A 19480-nucleotide genomic window follows, 5' to 3' on the forward strand; every position below is an offset into this window, starting at 1 on the left:
CCAATTCTGATGATATTAAGGTTCACTCACTCCCCAACTCCTTCCCCCTCTTCTACTCTCCTCCATAAACTTTCTTCTTGTTTCTTTCATGTGAACTACCTCTCCTCAGATCATCTCTCCCCTTCTCCCTCCCCCAGTTTATTCCTCCTACACCTCAACCCTATTTTCATGATGTCATCATAGATCAGTTGGGTGGCACAGTGGACAAAGCACCAGCCCTGGACCCAGGAGGTCCCAAGCCCAAATCCAGTCCCAGACATAAGCTAACCCACCTTGTCTGCCCTACAAAGAACAAAACATAAATGCTTTACAGATATAATCCCTTCATATTCAGTTCATCCCTGTCTTCTGTGAATTGCTTACTGAGATAGTTCTTATGATTTCAAAGTATTATCTTCCTATATAGGGATGTTAACTGTTTGATCTTTTAATATCCATCATGAAGTCTTTTTCCTATTTACCTTTTTATGCTTCTCTAGGGTCTTGTATTTGAAAGTCAAATTTTCTGTTCAGTTCAGGTCTTTTCATCACAAATACTTGAAAGACCTCTCTCATTGAAATCCCATTTTTGCCTCTGAAAGATTATACTCAGTTTTGCTGGGTATGTGATTTTTGGCTGAAGTCCCAGTTCCTTTGCCCTCTGAAATATCATATTCCATGCCCTTTGATCCTTTAATGTAGAGGCTGCTAGATCTTGCTTTATCCTTATTGGAGCTCCACAGTATTTGAATTCCTTTTTTCTAGCTGCTTGCAGTATTTTCTCCTTCACCAGGGAGTTCTGGAATTTGGCTATAATATTCCTGGAGGTTTTCCTTTTGGGATCTCTTTCAGGAAGTGATTGGTGGATTCTTTCAATTTCTATTTTAGCTTCTGCTTCTAGAATATCAGGGCAATTTAGCTTCACAATATCTTGGAGGATGGTGTCTAAACTTTTGTTTTGGTCATGGTTTTCAGGTAGTCCAATGATTTTCAAATTATCTCTCCTAGATTTATTTTCTAGGTCAGCTGTTTTTCCAAGGAGATATTTCACATTAGTTCAATCCTAATTCTTAGGCAGTTATTTTCATCAGGCAGTTTTTTAATCTCCTTTTCCATTTGACTTTTCAAATTGTTGGTTTTTTTTTATGACTCTCCTGCATCGCTCTCATTTCCCTTTCCATTCTTTCCTCCTTTTCTCTACATCTTCTTTCTATTTCTCTTCAAAGTCCCTTTTGAGAGCTTCCATGTCCTGAGACCAGTTCATATTTTTCTTGGAAGCTTTGGATGTTGGAGCTTTCACCCTGTTATTATCTTCTTCTTCTGAGGTTGTATTGTGGTCTACCTTACCCCCAAAGAAGTTTTCAATGGTCTTCTGCTTTCTCTGCCTACTAATCCTGACTTACTATTTCTTGGCTTTTAACTCCTTCTTAAAGTGTGGCGCTGCTTCCAGGACACACTGTTCAAGCTACAGCGTGGCCCGGGGGATGGTTGGGCTTCTTCTCAGCCTGCCTGGCCTCACTTTCATTTGATTTTAAACTCTCCACTGGGGGGGGGGGGGCTGCTTCTCAGCTCCACTTCTGTTCTCAGCTTCAGAGGGTCCCAGGTGTTTGGGGTTGAGGAGGGGCAGGTTTTAATCTTACCAAGCCTGTTCTTAGGTCCGGAGATAACCTCAGGCCTATTTACTAAGAAACCAACCAGCAAAGCTTTCTGTGGTGTGGTTCTCAGCTTCCGATGAGACTGCTCCCCTGCTCCCCTCCCCCACCTGGGTCTCCTGACTCTCAGGATTTCTTCCTGGTTGCAGGCTGGGGTGGGACAGTCAAATCCTTCCCCCCAGTCCACTGGTACCCCTGCACTTACCCCCCCAGGCCAGCCGTTCAGCCTGACCACGTGCTCCGTTCCAGAAGAAGCCTGTGCTGCAGCCAATTCAGAGGCATGGGGCAAATTCCTCAGGTGGGTGTCTGGTGTGTCGGCCCAACCGCAGTATTAGGCTTTATTCATGGCCCGGAACAGCCCCCTGAAATCTATCTATAGCTGGAGAAACCCTCAGACAGTATTTTTGTGTGTTTTTCTGCCCCAAGGGTTATTTTATTGCTATTAATGTCTTTCCTCTGCCATCTTGGCTCTGCCCCCGCCCTTATGCTCTTTTAATGATTTCCTATTTATCCTATATATAGCTTACTTTGTATATATTTATTTGCATGTTGTCTTCCTCATTTTGATTGTAAGCTCCTTCAGGGCAGGCACTGTCTTTACCTCTTTTTGTACCCCCAGCACTCTGCACAGTGCCTAGCACATAGGTGCTTAATAAATGTTTATTGAATGAATGAAGGAACCATCATTATCCCTTCTCCCCCAAATAGAAGATATCCCTTGTAACAAACCAACAATGCAAATAAAACATTAGCCTATCAGCTGGGTCTGAAAAAATGCATAGCTCCTTCTGCAGCTTGAGTTCTTTATCTCTTTGTGGAAGTTATGAACCTTTTGAAGCCTAAACCTCTGAGGTCTTTCAGAGCTCTCCCTCCCTTTCTTCTCATTGTTGTGACATTGGGTGAAGTATTTTCCAGATCCTGCTCATTTCACTCTACACCTGTTCCTACAAGTTGTTCCTTGTATTTCTGACTCTCTTTGTTATTGTGTCATGATGTTCCATTACATTAATATACCACAGTTTGTTCAGCCATTCCCCAATCAACAGGACAGCTATTTTGTTTCAAGTTCCTTAGTATAACAAAAGGCACTGCTGTAAATATTATTGTAAATATGGGTCCTTTCCCTTGATCCTAGATCTCTTTTCAGCATAAGCCTAATAGAATCTCTGAGTAAAGGAACATGTATAGTTTAGGGACTTTTGGATAAACTGTCTTCTGATGCTGCTGTTGAGGTTCTGTCCACTGGTCAGAGATGTTGGAGAGGGGATTGTGGTCAGGTAAGTCTGAGAGATGATTATTTCTTATATTAATAACCAATTATTGAATCAGGACTAAGATTTTCCCCTTTTTCTACTTCCTTATTCAGAAATCAATGTCTGTTAGGCTATTTAGTGAGCCTTTGAAGGGCAGGGCTGATAAAGAGATGAAAGGTTGTTCAGACCCCACCCAACAGGGAATTGGTGGATTCTGGCCCATTATGTTTTATTAAGACAAGTCTAGGTAAAAGTGAATCTGGGTATCCTTAAGTCTCTTTGACAAGGCTGAGTGATCAGTCACTGGCTCCTTTCACTGGCCTTTCATTAGAATAAGCCTAACTCTCATTATAATATTCATTTTTCTCATTGATTGTTAACCAATCAGAGTTGATTACCACCCTCAGGAATACCTACCCTTCCAAGGGCACATAAGAGTTGAGTGGGTTCCATGAGGGGGGTCTTTGGCATTTCAGAGTTCCACTGACCCCTTTTATTAATTATCGCTAGTATTATTAATAAGATGATGAATTACCTAGAAACTATGTCTCTTGACCTTTTCATACATAAGGTTTAAACATAAGGTCTGGACTGGATGGTCACTGAAGCCTCTTCTGACTCTCAGATTCATTCTCATGACTAATTATGGCTCCTAGAATCTTAAGTAATAACCAGGGATACTTTCCCAACAGACATTAAGATTTGGGTAATTGAGGAGATAAAACATCCAAAAGTCAATAACCTTCCTTCCATCCTTCCTTTCTTTCTGTGGGGCAATGAGGGCTAAGTGACTTGCCTAGGGTCACATAGCTAGTAAGTGTTAAGTGTCTGAGGCCAGATTTGAACTCAGGTCCTCCTGAATTCAGGGCTGGTGCTTTATCCACTGTGCCACTTAGCTGCCCCCAAAAAGTCAATAATTTTTCATTTAAGTCCATATGTTTTGGTTGTCTGCAGAAGAGTATGTCTAATATCTATAGAGAATACCAGTGATTATTATACTCTATTATAAAAGGGTTTCATGCTTACTTCAGAATTTTGGTAGCACAAGAATATTCATGCAAATGACATCTCATTTTGAGTTACTTTGAACACACTTCAAAGGACTTCCACATACCTGAGTTCCTCTACCCCCCCCCAAATTTATATTGGGTATATAATGTAATAGAAATAAGGAAACAAATTGAAAGGGAAAGCGATTTGTCTTAATGAAAAATAATTAATGGCAAGCAAGATTTAGACTCCAATATGGATGACTACATCACTGAATTGTTTAGTCTTTCCTCATTCCACATCTTAAGACTCCCAGTTTCCTTAAAAACTGAGCTCAGAAAGCCAGCTCCAACATGAGGGCCTTCCTGATCCCTCCAAGTATCCTCTCTCCTGAAATTTACTTGTATTATTTCATACATTTTTTTTTTTTGCAGGGCAATTGGGGTTAAGTGACTTGCCCAGGGTCACACAGCTAGTAAGTGTTAAGTGTCTGAGGCCGGATTTGAACTCAGGTACTCCTGACTCCAGGGCCGGTGCTCTATCCACTGTGCCACCTAGCTCCCCCCCATACTTGTTTTCTATTTACTGTGTGTATATAGCTTACCTCTGATAGAATGAAAGTTCCTTGAGGGCAGGAATTTTTTCCTATGTGTGGCCAGTTCCTAGTACATAGTAGGTGTTTAATAAATTTTTGTTAATTGGTTGACCTCTGAAATATTCATGTACTTCAGAACCCCATCTTATTTAAGAGAATTCTCTCCTAAGGACAGAATCTTCAAATTATTTGAATCAGAGAGAACATTGGCTTTGTGCACATCAGGTTGGTCTGGGAAAAAATCAGAATTATAGAATTTAAGGGACTGTAAAGACTTCTATTAGAGTTCATGCAGTCCAACTCTTTCTTTTTTACAGTTGTGCATTCAGAGACCTAGACAGATTAAATAATTTATTTAAAGTCACATAGTAGCATAGTTAGGTTTTTAGGATTATTTCAAAATTTCTGATTCCTAGCCCAGTTGCTCTTTAAGGGTGGGGGTCTTTTGTGATTTAAATAAAATTGGAAAGTGCATTTTGCAATATTTTCATTGATCTGGCAAAGCAAGTGCAGGATTTTAGATTATCCGTGCCCCATAACATTAGGCTAATAGTACTGACAAATTGGGTTTCAGTTCATCACACCCCTTTGGTGACTCAGGCTGAACTTCAGAAAAGTAAAACTTCCAAACAGTATTTTTTCCTAAAGGGGCTTTTCCAGGGTAAAGCATAGCTTTCTTTCTTTCTTTCTTTCTCTCTCCACCCCACATCACCTTCCATTTTTGGTAGTCTGGGAAACTTTAAATGGCTGTTAGGTGCTACTGACAGAATAATTGGTTTGTTTCATAGGGCTATAATTGTTAGTAAAACCTTGGACCCTTAGAATAGGTAATATATGAATCAAAGATGCCTACATAATATATTAAAGATTGTGGGCATTTAGAATATCATTAGGTCTTAGGGTTATTTAAAGACTCCTAATTTTTAACTTGCCTTTTTACACTTATTTAGCTATGCAAGATATCACTATATTCTGTATTTTTTTAATAATAAACATGTCTAGTCAAAGAAAGCATTAATGAAGCAATTCCCCAAATAAAACAGCCCATCATATCTGAGTTGCAGCAGAGAGAAAGTGTGGTCTTTGTAGTTTAATCAAGATCACAAGACTTGTTTTGAGCGTCTGTCATCTTTAATTTTACGGCACTTCATTTCAGAGTGGGACTGCCAGGGTCACATGCAATTAAAACACAGGCAAGATTTGTCTTGTGAAATCTTAACATAAAAAGTAATGTGTTACTCCATTTTAACTTTTCTACTGAACTCTGTGAACTCACTAATTACTTTTCCCCCCTCTTGTCACCTTTTTGATATGACATGTATTTTATAGAAGAGATAGAAGTTTGGGATTTTTTTTCCCTATCATGCATATGATTGAGGATAACAAAATTAAACCAGAGAAAAAAGGAATGTATTTTTCAGAAATACATTTTTTAGAAATATCTGAGCACTACAGCTTCAATTACAAAGGCGCCCATGGATCAAATTCTAGGAAATAACCATTAATCTGCTTAACTAGGGCAGGTAGGAGTGTAATAGCAGAGCAGAGATTTCACAAAGGCCAATCTCATGAACCAGAGTTGATTCTCCAGGGTGCAGGGAAAGGGACTTTAATGTGATTGGTCATGAAAAGGACTAAAAGCTAGTGCCGAGGCAGCTCTTTGGAGCTGGATCCCAGTTGTTGCATCACAGTGATCAGCAAATTGCATAGACCCTTATTAACCTTATTGATAAGGAGCTTAGGGAAGTCCCATTCAGCCCCCAATCTGACTAGAGGACTCTCTTTTTGTTCTCCTGTCTGTCTCCGTTTGCAATTCTGGCCCCATTGTGCCGATTCCTTTACGGATACCTCTGATTTCTTCATCGGTGTGCTGGCTCCTTTAAGGTGGGGTAAAGAAACTTGCGGGCCAACAGAGTAGGCAGCAGTGCACAAGGACTCTCGGCCTATTTAACTGAGTTGGGGACACCTGGAGAATGTTTGGAAATTTTGCTCTTAAAGAATCTTTTATATCGCTCCTCTTTCAATGCAGCTGGGGTCTGTAGGGATCAGGGGATTATTTTTGATACCTGTCGAAAAGAGTTATGTCTACACTGATTTTCCATCCCTCACTACTAATTAACCTTATTGTATACAGGAAACAGACTATTTAATACCTGCATTCTTTCTGTAATGCCAAGTAAAATGAAATCCAGTGTGAAATCTAGTTAGCGTTTGCCTTTTTGAAGTCATTTTTGAGTTTCCACTTTTGGTAACTGTGACCTCAAAACTGATAGCTTGAAAAAAGGGAGTGCTCCAACCAGTTTAGGTTGCAATTGTACTTTTCTGACTTAAAAGCTCCCATTCACCTGGATTTGCTGAGACGCCTGAAGGAAAGGGCTCATCCTGGCACTGGAATAGAGTCCCCCCCACCCCTCACCGCCAGGAGCCATCTCCTTTTACCTTATGTAGTTGGCCCCCAACCCCCTACCTCGCTTCCTAAGGAGGCAATCAGGGCTCTATCGGATCTCCTTGTTCTCTTCCTTTCTAGGAGAGATGCTGGGCTTTGACACATACAGGGATGTCACGGCAAAGCAGTAAAGCGGTGATGAAAACAGATGTTGTCTGCTGGGGAGGAATGCTCACCAAGGGGTAGGGACTGAAGGAAATCCCATTGGCAGAATATGGTGTAGATAAAGGAATGGGATGATAGAAGGAAGAGGAATTGAACTATTTGAAATATCACCAAAGGGTATAGAAAAATCTGCATGTCTTTACCTACCTTGGATGGCATGGATTTATAATATATGAAATAAAGTATTTGTGAATGGTTAGCAAAAATTCTTTCTTTGGGGGAAAAAAAAACCCACAACACAAAAATCCAGAAATCTGTAGCAAACCTTCCAACCAAATACTTTTAAATGTTGGCTGAGGACACAGGTCCACTGTTTGAGGCCAGTGTTTCATTTTTACCAGAGTTTACCAGTTTTAGATCTTGCCATAGATTAGTCAGAAAGTATTCCATCTCTACTCTGTGACTTAGCCCATCTTGCACAAGTGACTTCATCTCTCTGATCCTCAGTTTCCTCATTTCCCTGAGCCTCAATTTCCTTCATCTGTAAAGCGGAGGACTTCAGTACATGATTTCTAAAGTCCCTTCCAGCTTTAAAAGCTTTAAAAAGGGGAAAACAATGTCTGTACTGCTCACTTCATGGGGTTCTTATGAGAATTGAATGATATGTGTATAAAATGTCTTACAAAGTATGAAGTGATATTTAGTCAAATCATCGTTAGTTTTACTATGATTTGATGTGGCTAAGGTTTTACTCTGAAGACTGATGCTTCCACTGAGTTGAATAGGATGCATGCTTTTTGATGGCAGAAATTATTTTCATTTTTGAATTTGTATGCCCTTAGCACAGGACCTAGTATATATAGGAGATGCTAAATAAATTATTGTTGAATTGAATTGAATTTTCAAAAGCGATTCTAAAGGAGTATTCATTGGAAGGGCAAGAGGTACAGACATTGCAATGGACTGTGGATTCTTGATCTTTACTAAGTTATAGTTTGGGTAATAGAAGCTCATCAGAAGATTGGTTACAAGATGATGAATTATTTAAACTATAGTGACTCATGAGACTGTCAACTAAGGTATGGAAGTTAGGGTTATGTGCTTTGTCAGTGGAAAGATCATCCAAACAAATGTAATCATTAAACTTTGAGGTATTGAAATATTCTGACATCATTTATCTATAATATTAACTCCACATTTGAAATAATTCAATCAATAATTGAAACAAACATTTATTAAGTGTATATTAAGTGTCATACTCAGCTAAGGCATTAGGGATATGGAGAAAGATAAAATAGTACCTGCCTTCAAGGAAGCAATGATATATAAGTTAATAGGTACCTAAAATATATGTAAAGAATAGTTAAAGGGAACCTTCGAGGGGAAGGTGACCATTGCTGGGAATATGAGGGCTTCCTCGATGATGCTGTCATGTGTGATGGTGAGAAGGTTTGTTTCTGTATTTGTATTTCTGTAGCACATTGAGGATTACAGAATGCTTATGCACCACAATCTTATGACTCAAGTATGAGTGTATCCATTTTAAAGATAGGGAAACAGAAGCTCACAGAGATAAAATGACTTTACACTGGGTAGATAGTTGACCAGTATTGGGTACTGGATTCAAACCCAGGCCTCTTGATTCTGGGCCCATTGTAAATTCCATCATACCATGCTGCATCTCTGAATGACTATACACAAAGTCAGCAATTTTTTTTTCTGAGATGAATGAAACTCAATTTTTCTTTTTCAGAACCATTTGGTTCCAGTATATGACTAAGTGTGTAGTTGGTATGTATCAATTTAGAGACTGACAATGCATGATCATATGATTGTGCAAGTGAGTGTGTGTTTGTATCAGCCTAAATATATTAAAAAAGTGGTAGTTACATGACTGAAAAATCATGAAACACCATAAACTCCAAGAAAATCAAAGTCACAGGTTGATCAATAAGTAATGGAGAGAAACACTGGGGCATAACTAACTTGTGTCAAACTACTTGAATTTATTTTGTATTTATTTTCTATGCACTTATACATGTACATATTATCTCTTCTAATAGAAAGTAATCTCCTTGAGGGTAGGCATTGTTTCATTTCTAAAAATCTCTGTATACTCAGCATCTGAAACATATAGCACATATAGCAGATAATTAATAAATGCTTGTAAATTGGTTGATGAGTATGGTTTACCAGATTATCAGTGACGGTTTATATGCAGGGAGGGAACTCAAATAGATCATCCAGGGAATGTATGAGTGGAAATAGGTTGACAGATATATAATCTGAGAGTCATTCTGGTACCCAAAAAATGTTGTACAACCTATAGGAAGGACTCAAGTGTGGTGAATAGAAGCTATGGAGAGTTTGTGAGAAGACATGGACAAGAATCTCTCTAGATAAGAAAGTGAGGGTAGGTTTACAACCTGCACTGGTAGAGGGGGCACAACCACATCGATGAGATCCATTGAAATTGTGATAGAAGCAGCATCAGCAGTAGTAACAGTTTGCATTTCTGTAGGATTTTAAGGTTTACAAAGTGCTTTCCTCACAAAATCCCTGTGATATTAGAAGTGTATATATTATAATCCTCATTTTATAGATGAGCAAACTGAAGTTTAGAGAGGTTAAATAACTTGTCCATGGTTACACAGAAAGGAAGCAAGCAAACATTTATTAAGCACCTACTATGTGTCAGTTATTATGCTAAACACTTTTATAAATGTCATCTCATTCGATCCTCATAACAACTCTGGGAAGTAGGTGCTATTATTATCTCCACTTTAGAGTTGAGGAAACTGAAGCAAAAAAGGTTAAGTGACTTCCTTGGGGTCACACAACTAGTAAGTATCTAAAGATTGTTTTGAACTTAGGTCTTCTGACTCTAAAACCAGTGCTTATCCATCTTGCCACCTAGATGTTTCCTAGCTGGTATGTCTGAGCCAGAATTCTAACTCAGTTTTCTGCTGACTTGTGCTCTTTCCATGTTATGCTATAGCTTAGATATCACCAATGGACAAACATAATGCCAAATCATGTATGTGATGTTGCTTTCTAAATGCTGGTTCTGAATTGTCCATACCATAGCTAGAAGTTGAATGACTACTGTGTGTCCAGTGCAGTTTCTCTCTCTTAATCCTGCCCCCATTCAGTGAGTAGTGTTAATACAAAACCTGATAGATTTCTTAAAGGAATGGCATTGAGCAAGTGTGCTTGATTTTAAGCATAAACCATTAGCAGGGGAAAACTGGATAAACTCATATAAGGTATGTATGTGTGTCTATATCTACTTAGGGCATATATATCTCTATCCTGATGCCAAGTTTCTCACCAAGACAGCTAGAAATTTTCATTTTGACAACGTGGGTAGAGAAAATTGTCATCTTTTTGTATGAGATGTTCACTGTATTCTCATCATTTGAATGATTCAGGATCACTCTTTGGCAGCATGTGGCACAGCATGTCCTGATGCCTGCCTCTTTTTCAATTATATTTAAGAGGGAGACTGCTGGGGACCCATTTTTTCATCTTGCACAGGACCCCTAAAGTGTCAGATTTAATTTCAATACAATACTAGACAGAATGATATGATGGATGTTAACGGGACACTGACAAATATGATCCAATGCTAGATAACATGATATAACATAGGACAGACTCCACCAAAACTAGGGTTTAAAAAAATCCAGGGCAGGCAAAAAAGATTTTTGATTTATCCTCTCCAAAATAATGTAATGACTGTAAAGCACTTGGACAAATGAAAAGAAGAGGCAAGGGAACAAACATCTTTATAGCACCTACTATGTGCTGGGTGCTGTACTAAGCACTTTATAAATGTTATCTCATTTAATCCTCACAGCAGCCCTGTGAGATAGTTGCTATTATTATCCTCATTTCACAGGTGAGGAAACTGAGGTAAATAGAGGTTAAGTTACTTTCCAAGGGTTACACAGTAAGTATCTGAGGTTAGATTTGTACTCAGATCTTTCTAAATCTAGAAACAGGGCTCTAGATACATTGCTTGCTGTTCAAACATCACTATATATTTTTGTTGTTGTTCAGTTGTGTCTGACTCTTTGCAACCCCATTTGGAGTTTTCTTGGCAGAAATACTAAAGTAATTTGCCATTTCCTTCTCTAGCTCATTTTACAGATGAGGAAACTAAGGCAAACAGTTTAAGTGATTTGCCCAGGGCCACACAGCTACTGAGTCTGAGGCTGAATTTGAATTCAGGTCTTTGTGACTCCAGGCCCAGTGCTCTATTAACTTTACCACCTAGCAGCTAATTTAGGAATACAAACAAAGGTAAAAACACCAACTCTTTCTCTTTAACGAATAAGCATTCTAATGGGGGAGACAACATACAATAGACAGGAACAATAAGATAAATACAGAATAGATCAGTGAATCAATAAATATTTATTAATACCTACTATATACCAGGCCCTCAATGTAAAAGGGAAAGGCATTGGGGGTAAGAAAACAGTGAAAGACCTCCTGCAGATAGCTTTGAGCTGAGTTTTGAAGGAAGCCAGGAAAGTGAGAAGTCAGGGGTAGAATATTCCAGGCATGGAGGACGAGCGGTGCCAAGGCACTGACAGAGAAAATGGATTGTAAGGTCCAAGGAACTGTGAGTAGACCACTGTAGCTTTATTGTACAATGTGTGGAGGGAAAGAGGGTATAAGGAGACTGGGAAACAGGAAGGGACCAGCTTATGAAAAGCTTTACATGGGGGCAGCTAGGTGGTACAGTGGATAAAGCACCACCCCTGGATTCAGGAGGACCTGAGTTCAAATCCAGCCTCAGACACTTGACACTTCTTAGCTGTGTGACCCTGGGCAAGTCACTTAACCCCAATTGCCTCACCAAAAAATAAAAACCCAAAACAAACAAAAAAAGCTTTACATGTTAGACGACTTTATATTAATCTAACAGGTGATAGATGGACATTGAAGTTCATTGAGCAGGGGAGTGTCACGATCAAACTTATTCTTCACAAAAAGCGCCTTGTCAGCTGAGTGGAAGATGGAACTGAATGGAGAGGCAAGGAGACCAATTAGAAGAATGTTATAATAGTTCTAATAAAAGGTGATGAGTCTGAACTCTAGTTGTGGTTGCATGAGTGGAGAGAAGGGAAGATTTGAGTTGTAAAGGTAGAAATAATATTTGACAACAGATTAGCTACATGGGGAGCATGGAAGTATGGAATCCAGAATGATGTGACTAGTTTGGGCCTGCATGACAAGGAGGATGGTATTGACCTCAGCAGTGATAGGGAAGTATGTAAGAAGGCATACTTTTGGGGGAAAGATAATGAGTTCTCTTTTGGACAGGTTGATGTGGATAAGACTGAGGAGTGGTTAGATATATAGGAAGAGAACCAGGAGAGAACAGTGCCATGAAAATCTAGAGAGTAGAGAGTATCCATGAAGAGAGGGTTACCCAGTGTTGAATGTTACACACAGGTCAATGAGGACTAGGAATTATTTAAAAAAACAACAACAACAGGGGGCAGCTAGATGGTGCAGTGGTTAAAGCACCGGCCCTGGATTCAGGAGTATCTGAGTTCTAATCTGGCCTCAGACACTTGACACTTACTAGCTGTGTGACCCTGGGCAAGTCACTTAACCCCCATTGCCTGCAACCCCCCCCAAAAAAAAACCCCAACAACAACATATCCAGAGAAAGAACTGATAAAGAGAAGTATGTATAGAATAATTTTATATACAAACCTACATATATACACACACACACCAATTTATGCCTAATGGTACCCATTTCTAGGGTGAGTGGGGATGAAAAGAAAAAGAAAAGAAATTTCCATTACAACTTTATTATAATCTAAAAAGAATAGCAAGTTATACACAATAGATTTGCAGTTTCATGTGAAATCATCTTTATTCGATAAATTAAAAATAATAGAACCCCCAACTATATTTGCAATTAAGAGATCATTGGGGGGCAGCTAGGTGGTGCAGTGGATAGAGCACTGGCCCTGGAATCAGGAGTACCTAAGTTCAAATCTGGCTTCAGACACTTAACACTTACTAGCTGTGTGACCTTGGGCAAGTCACTTAACCCCAATTGCCTCACTAAAAAAAAAAAAGAGAGAGAGAGATCATTGGTAACTTTGTAGTTACCAATGAATCAATTGAATGATGAAGAGAAAAGACAGATTGTGGAGGGTTTAGAAGACAATGAGAGCACAGGAAGTGAAGGTAGCAGTTGCATAAAGCTTTCTCATAAGGTATAGTCATGAAGGGAAAAGAGATACAGAGCATGGTCAGATAAAATGAAGAGATATGGGCATGGTTGTAGGCAATAGGGAAAGATATAGAAGATAGGGAAAAATGAAGATAAAAGAGGAATTGGGGGTAGTAGTGGAGCAATGTTCTGGAGAAGTCAGGAAGGGATGATGAGATCAAGGACACATCTAGAGATGCTTGCCTTGGCAAGGAGAGGGGCCACATATTTATATGAAAACAGGGTGAAGGAAGATGATTTGAGATGAGGAGGAATGGAGAAGGGGGAGCTCTTGAGGAAGAGCTGGTGAATTATGAGGTTCTCAGTTCGGAGGCTTAAGGGGGGAATGTACCATGGAAGTTTGAGGAGTGAGATTTCAGACAGTTGCTAAAAATTTATGTAGTGATTCAGTTAGGGGAAATACAGAGAAATGCCTTGCTGCAGTGAGAGTCCATTCAAGATTAGACAAAGTGAATTTGGAGTGGCCCCAGTCAAAATTTTTCTGTGATTTCTTCCAGGTCAGTTCAGGAGTATGGTGATGGTAATCCAGGGTTGGCAGGGTGTGATCAACTTCAGGACAAGGGGTCAAGGGAATCAATTGTGGAAGGTAGTGTACAGGTGAGTTGATTCATCAATCAGTCAAGATAGGGAAGTCTGGAGAGTTATAGTCAGTACTAGGGTGATGGCCTGGGAAAGAATTCAGGGGTGGAAGGAATAGAGGTCATGATGAGGATTAAGCACAAAGTTAGGGCTTCATAAACCATGAAGAAAGATTTCAGACTTTTTGAATAAAGAAGGGGAATACTTGGTGATGACCAGGTAAGGCAAGGATTTTGAAGTGGTTAAATTCAGATTTGCTTCTTTCACTAATTAACTGTAGAAATTAGTTTATCTAATTAATCTATCACCCATTGCCCTTTGGCAGCAATAGGTCCTCAGGTAATAGACCATCTTTGCAGAGTCTGAGCAAAGGTAAAAATCAACATTGATGTAGAATAAAAGATAAAGATGTGAAAATGACATTGTGGGAGCCTTCAATGCAGACTATTTAAATAAGCAGCTAATTTTCTAACATTAGAAGTGGATAAAAATAAAGACATTGATTCCATCTAGTCATCTGGGGACCATGATCAAGATTTCTCTACCCCTAAGGCCTTAGGAAAGCTGTATCAGATCAATACCTGATTTTTGGAATCAATAATTCAGACACTTATAACTTGGTATTGAACTGGTTTCTTGTATAAAATACTGCTTTCATGGATATGCATATTCTTTATATTAAGAACTTGCCTTCAATTTACAAGTACTTTGAAGAGGGGACAGAGCTTTTTTCTTAAAGACAAATGGGTCATTATATTGGAAGAAAAGCTAAACATGGTCACATTACACATTTTCCAGGAGATAGTTAATTCTTTTTTTTAAATTCTTTTTTTTAATTAATTAATTAATTATTTTGGTGAGGCAATTGGGGTTAAGTGACTTGCCCAGGGTCACACAGCTAGTAAGTGTTAAGTGTCAGGCCGGATTTGAACTCAGGTACTCCTGAATCCAGGGCCGGTGCTTTATCCACTGCACTATGTAGCTGCCCCGAGATAGTAAATTCTTAAAGAAAAAAAAAAACCCAAACCTCCTTTTTGACAATACCTCCTTTTTGACAGAACTTGTAGCAACTTTTGTCTGGGATTGAAATCTTTTTCTGTGCCATTCAATTAGAAATTGACATAGCAGTTAAGTGTATGCATATGTGTATGTGTATGTGTATATGTGTATATATATATATGTAATATACATTTAAAGGAAGTATAGGTTAATGCCTCACTACATTCAGCTGAAAGGACAGAATCCCTGGCAAATGATTGTTAAATTTTTAACAGATTTTCTAATTTCTCTTAATTGGAGTCTTTGTTTTTTAATTGGTTAGCAAGCCCTGTCACACAGTTTTCAATGACACAGAATTAGGTGGTGATTCTATCAGATTGCTAAATAGTATTAGACTTTCAATGCATAGCAGCAAAGAAATCCACCCATCTCTTTTCCATGAAGCTTGGCCAAACTGGAAGTGAGAACAACCTCATAAAGAGAACATCTCTATGTATGTAGAAGGAAGAATTTTCCAATACATGTTGGTGAAATGATTGGGGAGAAGGGAAAGGAGAAAAGATTCTGTTTTTACTCTTGAGACTTTACAGCTTGTATCTTCAAATTTAAATCCTATCTAAAGAGTTGGCTTGCTATCATTTGAATTGTCCTTGGTCTTTGGACACTAATGTGTCTTAGTGAAATTGTGTTTCAGGGAGATATTGAAAAAAGTGCTAAATCAATTGAAACAGAACAACCATCACCAAACCTTTATGATATCATAGGTCTCCTAGACTCCAAAGTCAGTTTTCTATCCAATAGGACACATGGCCTTTCTTCTAGTGATGATAGTAATTAAAACATGTGACTTTCTTCTTAAAAACTTTGCTTGACCCCTGTGGCATGTACCTACTTTTTTCATACCTATACTTTTTTGATCCTGCTAGTAGTCTCTTCCTAGACAAGAGCACACACAATGATACAGGCATACCCTGAAGATATAGAGGGTTCAATTCCAGACTATTGTAGTAAAATAAGTATTTTTATAAAGCAGAACACAAATTTTTGGGGTTTCCCAGTGCATATAAAAAAGTTATGTTTACATCATATTAACTGTGAAATAGTATGTATAAAAATGCATATTCATTAATTAAAAATACTTTATTGTTAACAAATGGTAACCATTATTTGAACCTTTGGCAAGTTGTAATCTTTATGATAATGGAGGGTTTTGCCTTGATGTTGATAACTGCTGATTGATCAGGGTGGTAGCTGTCTAAATTGGGGTGATTGTGGCAATTTCTTAAAATATGACAATGAAGGTTGCCTGATTGACTTTTCCTTTCACTTGAATGCTTAGAAGCCCTTTTAGGGTTAGTAGTTGGCCTAATCACAGGGAATGGGGAGGCCTGAGGAGAGGGAGAGAGTTGGGGGAATGGCAGGTTGGTGGAGTAGTCAGAATATACACAACATTTATCAATTAAGCTCACCATCTTATATGAGCATTGTTTGTGGTGCCCCACAAAATTACAATAGCATAACATAAAAGATCACTGATCACAGATCACCATAACAGATATAATAATAATAATGAAAAGGTCTTAAATATTGTGAGAATTACCAAAATGTAACACCAAGACACGTGAACACATGCTGTTGGGAAAATGGCACCAATAGGTTGCCACAAACCTATTCAATTTTTACAAAACACAGTATCTATGAAGCACAGTAAAATGAGGTATGCCTGTACTATGTTAGGCAGGAATGGATTGAAAGACCCCTTTCCATTCTTGAGTGAGTACAATGTATGCTGGGGAGTGACCATGTTATATCTGCCTGTTCAGACATGTCTTTGTGTGCCACACAGAATATCTATATATCCACTTCATGTCCACGAGTCCTCAATTGCTCTAAATGTTTGCTCTTGGATCTTGGTTTCACACATTTTATTTACATGCCTTATTTTTCATTTTATGAAAAAATCGATAACCAGACTGACTCGTTACCACACTGGATTAGTTTTATTTATTTTGTTTGAACTTGATTAAAAAGCTGTCAAACATAAGTCTACATTTTTATCAGCAGAATACTTTCACAAAACAGGGTATGGGATGTGTATAGCTAGAAACATACTTTTCAAAATAAAACAATATTTGATATATTCTAGACAGTTACCCTTTTGTTTACCCATGACAACTGAAACTAACCATCAAATGCATAAACTGATTCAAGTCCAGCCAAGAAATCCTAAGGGCATATGAAAAAGCTTTTTTTAAAAAAAAGTTCTTTCTAGATGAATTTAATGTAATTCACCAATAAAGCATCCTCAGGAGCATAATAAACATTCTACAGAACATGACAGAGCCAGGGAAAAGGAAGATGTAGAGTATGATGAAGAATCAAAATGGATGTTAACATTAAAAATGAGCAGCCATGCAATCCTTGTATGATATTAAGAACAAAATAGCCAGGCTCTAATTTTGTTTCTAATTTATAGGATGGTATGTTTAGGGGATGGGAAATAGCATTTAGACAACAACAAAAAAACCATATCCAATAGAAAATGTTTTGAGCTGTCATTTTTCTTTGGAAAAAAAAAACCTTCAACATGTTTTTTTTAAAATAACTTTCATTGTATAGCTCAGAGAATAGCTATACTATCCACAAACAAAAAAAATTCTTAAAAGAAAAAAACATCTATTTTAGTTTTAGACCTGGTCTCTGCCTCTTTATTATTTTTAGAGTAGCTAGGTACAATCATAGTTATTATATATACATATGCCTATGAGGGTGCACATACATGTACTAATATACACATATGGAATCTGAAATCAGAGTTACATATAATTTGTGAATATAAGTTATATTCCCAACATTTCTGAAAACTTTAGATACCTACACCATGGTCCTAGAAGTGCTGGGTGGCATAGCACTCGAAGGGTTAATGTTGAACACATATAGGCAAATATTGTCAATTATTTTATTCTAATGTTTGGAACTTAAACATGAAATCATCATTAAGTTTTCACAAAATGAGGCATCTGTCACTTGAAAGAAAAAAAATATTTCAGAAATATGTTTACAGAAATGTAAAAATATTAGGCATCAAGACAGATGTGAACATTTTCAATAATGTGCCTTGTCTGTCAGTCTTCCTTGGAGCTGAAGATCTTATTGTATTCACTCAGCATGAGTTCTGCTATTTGGTTTTGGTACACCATGTGGACTGCCATATTCCCAGTCTCATTTTCAGCCCTCAGAAGTGTGGGTCCAAATACAATTCCTAAACTTTGGGTGGACATGAGGTTCTTTGAGGCTTTGGCTGCTATCCTGTAAAGAGAGAAAAAAAATCAATTAGACAATATGGTTAAAAAATATTGCAGATACCTTTGAAGATGACAGGTAATATGCCCTTGAAATTTGTTTGTTGCTGTTCAGATGTGTCTGACTCTGTGACCTCATTTGGGGTTTTCTTGGTGAAGATACTGGAGTGGTTTGCCATTCCCTTCTCTAGCTCATTTTATGGATGAGGAAATTGAGTCAAATAGGGTTAAGTGACTTGCTCGAGGACACATAGCTGGTAAGTAAGGCCAGATTTGAACTCAGGAAGAGGAGTCTTCCTGATTCCAGGCCTGACACTCTATCTACTGCACTTGTTTGGAAAATGAAAAAACAGAGAGAAGGTTAATGATGTTACAATAGGGAATTCCTGTCCAGATCTTCCTAATCTAAGTGATCCAGTTCCTAGAAAGATTTTTTCCCCTTTTTATTCACCATCATTTATGTGGAGATATATGATGTTTTAGAATGTCTACCCAAAAGACTAGGCAGCCCAAACCCCTTTACTGTTTGCAGAACAGAGAAACAGCCTGATGTAGTGGGTTGAGAATCAAGAAGATTTGGGTTCAAATCCTACTTCAGATACTGACTAGCTGTGTGCATCTGGGCAAGTCTCTTCATAGCTCTGAACCTCAGTTCCATCCTCTATAAAATGGAACTATCTCCCAGGGTTGTTGTGAGGATGTAAAGGAGCTAATGTATGCAAAATATTTTGCAAATCTTAAAGCTATATAGAAATGTGAGCATCTTAGTTATCTTTATTAGGTATAGGAAAATGAAAAGAAGGAGTACAAATGAATCTACCCTTAAGGACTTTATGATCTCATGGAGTACAAACTGCAACAAAATAAATAAGGCTACATAATGACAGAAACAAACAAACAGAAAATCCAACTCCATAATAGAACTAGGAATAAGATGAAGAAGTGAATGCTAAAGGAGCGTTATATAGGCTGACCAGGGCCAGGTGAGATTGGTTTGTGGAAAGGCATTATAAATAGCATAGATTTTGAATAATGTTGAAAGTACTGAGAGATGTGGGAATGGAGAAGGAAAGACATCTTGTCAGATGGCCAAAACAAGTGAATTGAAAAGTGAGTCTGTTCAGTTTGGATAGCAATTGAGTTCATACCCAAATAAAAGAAGGTTGGATCCTGTAGTCTTTGTACAGGCAAAAATCCCAAAGGAACCAAGGAGGGTTTTGTTGGTGAGGAGAGAGTACAAAGAGTTGGAAAACCAATGACACATTTTGAAATGTTCTTTACAAATGTACTATTAAGGGTGACACCATGTCTACCC

The 19480-nt window shown here is 38.2% G+C and overlaps 1 protein-coding gene across 1 annotated transcript in view; it reads right to left on the reverse strand.

Moving 5' to 3' along the window:
- Positions 1 to 16856: 16856 nt before the first annotated feature.
- Positions 16857 to 19480, reverse strand: part of ARHGAP15 (Rho GTPase activating protein 15) — an 880171-nt gene continuing 877547 nt past the window's right edge. Inside the window, exon 14 of the mRNA XM_043990715.1 lies at positions 16857 to 18172. Coding sequence (XP_043846650.1) covers positions 17989 to 18172 — 184 coding nt within the window. The 3' untranslated portion in view covers positions 16857 to 17988. The remainder of the gene's footprint in view (positions 18173 to 19480) is intronic.

Source organism: Dromiciops gliroides, chromosome 3, assembly GCF_019393635.1.
Source record: "Dromiciops gliroides isolate mDroGli1 chromosome 3, mDroGli1.pri, whole genome shotgun sequence".
Classification (NCBI taxonomy): domain Eukaryota; kingdom Metazoa; phylum Chordata; class Mammalia; order Microbiotheria; family Microbiotheriidae; genus Dromiciops; species Dromiciops gliroides.